At 41.5% G+C, this 4,441-nt stretch overlaps 1 protein-coding gene across 1 annotated transcript in view; it reads right to left on the bottom strand.

Annotated features, from left to right (window-relative positions):
- NMU (neuromedin U) overlaps positions 1-1,151 on the bottom strand; it is a 10,492-nt gene extending 9,341 nt beyond the window's left edge. Inside the window, exon 1 of the mRNA XM_010010499.1 lies at positions 1,101-1,151. Within this exon, the coding sequence (XP_010008801.1) occupies positions 1,101-1,151 (51 nt within the window). The remainder of the gene's footprint in view (positions 1-1,100) is intronic.
- Positions 1,152-4,441: the final 3,290 nt, after the last annotated feature.

Here is a 4,441-nt window from a genome sequence, read left to right as displayed (position 1 = left end):
GCAGGAACTTTGCCTTGTTTCCAGTCACCATAGGGACAATCCTGTGTTACAACTAGTAAATCTTGGCAATAAATGCAGAAATGTGTAAGACAGCATTTTTAATCCAGACTGTATGCAACTTTTTCTCCAAAAAAACCCGTATAGCTGTTAGAATCTTACTTCCCAAGAGACCATTTATTCCCAAGAGATAAATATCACCAGGGTTCGTTCAAATGCCAGTCAAGAAATATGTTTGTTTTTGAGTCAATACCTCCAACATAAATGAAGGGGAGCTAACAGTAAGGGAAGTCTCCTGTAATGGCCACAATAGGAAGAAATTTACTCTCTGCATCTCTACCCCTGCTGAGTCACTTGTTTTTTAATGTTACCAGGAGCTACAAAATTAAATGTCAACAGAATACTTGAATGTTACAGCAATGCCAGGACATGCAGGTTGCAGGCTAAACCCTCTCTGTATGTAACATCCTGCTGCTCCATCTGTTACAAAAGGGCAGGGAACTGCCCATGTTAACACACATGTCACATTCTAGGGTCAAAACAAATGTTCGTTGCAAAGATGAGTGTGGAAGTTACAATAGCAATTGTAGCAAAATGTTAAGGGGGCTAATTGACACAGTTGATGTAGTACACTGAGAGGTTAGGATAGGACTTAATACGGTGTCCCAGCCCTGCGCGTAGAACAGAAGAAGCAAGAGGTAAGGCTGATTGAGTTGAAACAATTCCTGCATATCATGTACAGACTATAAACCTACTGAATGGGACATTTGTGTTGCTTCCAAGGACAGCGATTGTCTGGTCATTGACAGTTAAATGACAGCTGTTACCAAACATAACTCTCCACTGAACCAAAACAGTCTTTTCCCAGAATAGTATCTCAACACCCAGCCTCAACATCCTCCTGTAACAGCTGTTCAGAAAATCTGGAAAATAAGGAGTTTCACCTCTTTGTTGATGTCAGGGTAGGACATGTACAGGACAAGCACGGCTGGAAGAAGAAACACCTGAACTCTGTGCAAGAGAAATACTGGAGGGTGAGGTGTGACTGTATCAAAGATGGGCACAGAAAAAAGCAGAGTATTCCCATGGCAGATGATGCTTACCTCTTTCCACAGCTGCAAATCCTCATCTGCATTAAGTGCTTGGGATGGCATTGGTGCACCTGGAAACACAGATCATGCTTAGCAGTGCTGTACGGCAAAAGTCATTTGTCTAAGCATCCTATGTCACCGATGTAAATAAAAACTGAACACAGTATGATACCTAGCACACTTATTAAATGTGAAGCCTGAGAGCTGTGTGGTCCAAGAAAGTCTGCTGCCCCAGGTGTGTGGGGCTTGCCCAGTACTTTCTGCCTGCTCTGCGTTAGCAATGCAGCAGGAGGCTTCTTCACAGGTTCACAGCAGATACAGACGCTCACGTCTTTTGGCAGTAAACAGTGTGGAGGTTACTCAGGTTTCACTGAGGGTCAGGCTAGCATTAGTGATAAGTAGCGGGCAAGAAAATTTGCACAGTAGCTCTTGAATGCTAAGAACTGCTCAGAAAAATGCAATCCAGCACCTACAACCTTGAGCTTTCTGAGAACTCGGCTCACCTCAACACATGCACCGCAAGTTGAGAATCTGGGTCCTACCTCTTGCTTTCTTGTATGTTACAATTAAAGAATTAAATGTGAGCTATGTAATGTACGCTTGCATATGAGTAATGCTTGCGACACAAACATCGTGGTTTTGAGAAGGTGATAGACAGCACATGTGTAACTGGCTTTGTTTCCTCTGTTTGGTCCATGTGATGTGGAAAAGCTCAGTCCCTTAGAAGTTTAAATGTGTTATCAATTGATTAATGCTGCAGTGATGCCATGCTTGGCTTGGGGGCAGCTCCTTTCTCCAGCTCTGCCACCCAGGCTGCAGACCTGGAAGTCAGTCTCTCTGTCACTTCCAATTCAGCACCCAGAATATCCACCTTTCCACATGATTATTCTACCTGGCAGTCTATTTCTAATAGTAATGTATGATTCCATAAAATGCAGAAATGAGCATCACTGCATTGTGATTACACTAGACACCACACAAGCATATCAGTGAGAGGATGTGTTCTAGCTCACCTGGAAGGGAGTTTGGTGATGGAGAGGTATGATGCTTTATCTGTACAGTCCTAGCACTGCAGAAAACCCCACAAAGTAATCTAATTTATCCCCCTGCCAAAGCTGCTGACCATGAGCCATGCCTCACCGGTGTATACACTGTTCTTAAAGACCTCAGATTAACAGAGATTCTAGAACTTCCCAGACAGTCTATAATAAACTGTGTTCACATTTTTTATAAAGAATTGAACCAAATGAAACTAAAAAAAAAGGTGAACGTACACTGAGCTAGCATGGCTAGAGCTGGTATGAATGCCTAGCACTTCCATTTGTTTTACATGGACATGTTTTACTAATAGCAATAATTACAACACTATTTAGTTCCAGGCATGAAGGGGTGGGTTTCAAAGCCACATTTTGGTACAGACACAGACTTAAGGTGACCAATTATTCTGGATGCTTTTCCCCCAGAAAGAATTAGAGGGGCTCTTAATTTTACACTATGCAGAAGTGGGAAATGTTTGAAATCTCAGAGGTGTTCACATAACAAGAAAATGGCTTTCCAGTGAAAAATTTGCTTTTTTCAATGTTTGTTTTAGTTTAAGGAAAAACACCAAATAAATTAAAGGTATTACAATTCTCTTACTTTGTTTTCTATTCTTAAATTAGTATATTCAAATTGGAGTATTGTCTGGGACCGGTATCCTGGTTGCAAAGAGCAGAACTGGGCAACACTTCAAATTAACACACCTTCCCCCTTAAACCTTCACCAGGCTGTCTCTGAGCACTGCTGCTGCTATTGTCAGATTCCCAAGGCTTTCCAGGGAGAGCAGGAGAAATCCAATCGCCTGTAAAACTTAGAGCAGCAAGCAAGAAAGCCTGAATATTACAGCTTGCTTTTTTTGTTGGGTTGTTCTTTTTTTAGCTGGAGCACAAACTTTTGGGCAGAGGAGATGCAACTATTTCACCAGCTCCTAAGTTTCTTTAGCCATTTTCCACTTACACAACTTCTACTTCATGCACAGTCCCACCTGTTCTGTGCTCACACCTAGGACTATGTGTCCCTCCATCACCCTATCTGGAACAGTGCTGCTGTCCCTACAGGACATCCTTCTTTTACACACATACGAAACAGCACACACAGGGAAACAGTTAACAGTTATTCTGTAATACACACAAAATAACCATAGGAAGAGAAGGAGAAAGGAAAAAAAAAATAGAAAGAAAAAGAAAGAAAGAAAAAAAAGAAAAGAAAAAGAAAAAAGAAAACAAAAATGAAATAGTGCTATTGAGGAAAGCAATTGTACTCAAAAGAAACATGGAGGAGGAAAGCCAAAAAAATTGACACCGTCAACACATTTGTTCTCTTGCCCTTCAATTCTGCCAACTTCTAAAAATTCAACTTCTTCCAAGGCAGCAGAATGACAGATGCACATTGTCAGTGGAATTTCAACCTGGGATTCACTTCTTATATCTTCTCTCCACTGCTTTCACTACACAAACTCCTGGCAATCATTTCTATAATAACGATGATGAAATACTGTGTGCCATTGCCTTGCCTTGCTCTCCTTTTCCTTCCCTCCCCTTGTTCACATCTCCAGAACTTAACATTTAACAGAATTTTTTGAGCAACCTGGTCTAGTGGAAGGTGTCCCTGCCCATGGCTGGCGGCTTGGAACCAGATGAGCTTTAAAGTCCCTTCCAACCCAAACCACTCTGTAATTCTATATTGTATTTAGATTTCTTTGATTCTTGATATTAAGAAGAGGAAGAAAAAAACCCACAACCCAATCAACAAACAAACAAAACCCAACATAGCAAATCTGAACAAAAACTCCTGATGGAAGCAGCTCACACACGTATAATACAAACAAACCAGAAACACTCCTTGCATGGCAATTTATTTTGTAATGCTGCTTCACAGGATGTAAGCAGTTAATCTCTCTGGAGTGGGAAAATAGAAAAGAGCATGTTTTGCTAAAAAGCCCATTAGTGGTGCTCATTTCACAAGCACTCCCTGCTACAAAATAGCAGCTTTCAGATGTAAGACATTTCAGATTAAATCAAGATAATCAAGAGCTGTGCCTAAAGCACCTCAGCAGCTCTGTCCTTTCCCATTTAACCTCACCACCAGGGATTCCTCACGCAATCAATATTGCTTCAGGTTGAACTAGGTGGCTTCCAGAGGGTCCTAAATATTCCTACAATTCTGGGATACATCTCGTTTCTCTTAGCTTTTAAAAGATATTTAAAATGAAATCGCTATGAACAAAACCACTTCCCCAAGTTGCTGAAGTGAAGTTTTGCCGGGACAGGGTAATCCTACCGGGACACATGAAGAAGCCCCCCGCGCCGTGCCCA

Source organism: Nestor notabilis, unplaced genomic scaffold, assembly GCF_000696875.1.
Source record: "Nestor notabilis isolate BGI_N333 unplaced genomic scaffold, ASM69687v1 scaffold20112, whole genome shotgun sequence".
Taxonomy (NCBI): Eukaryota; Metazoa; Chordata; class Aves; order Psittaciformes; family Psittacidae; genus Nestor; species Nestor notabilis.
Note: the sequence above shows the minus strand (reverse complement) of the source record. Positions and strands in the feature narration are given on the sequence as shown.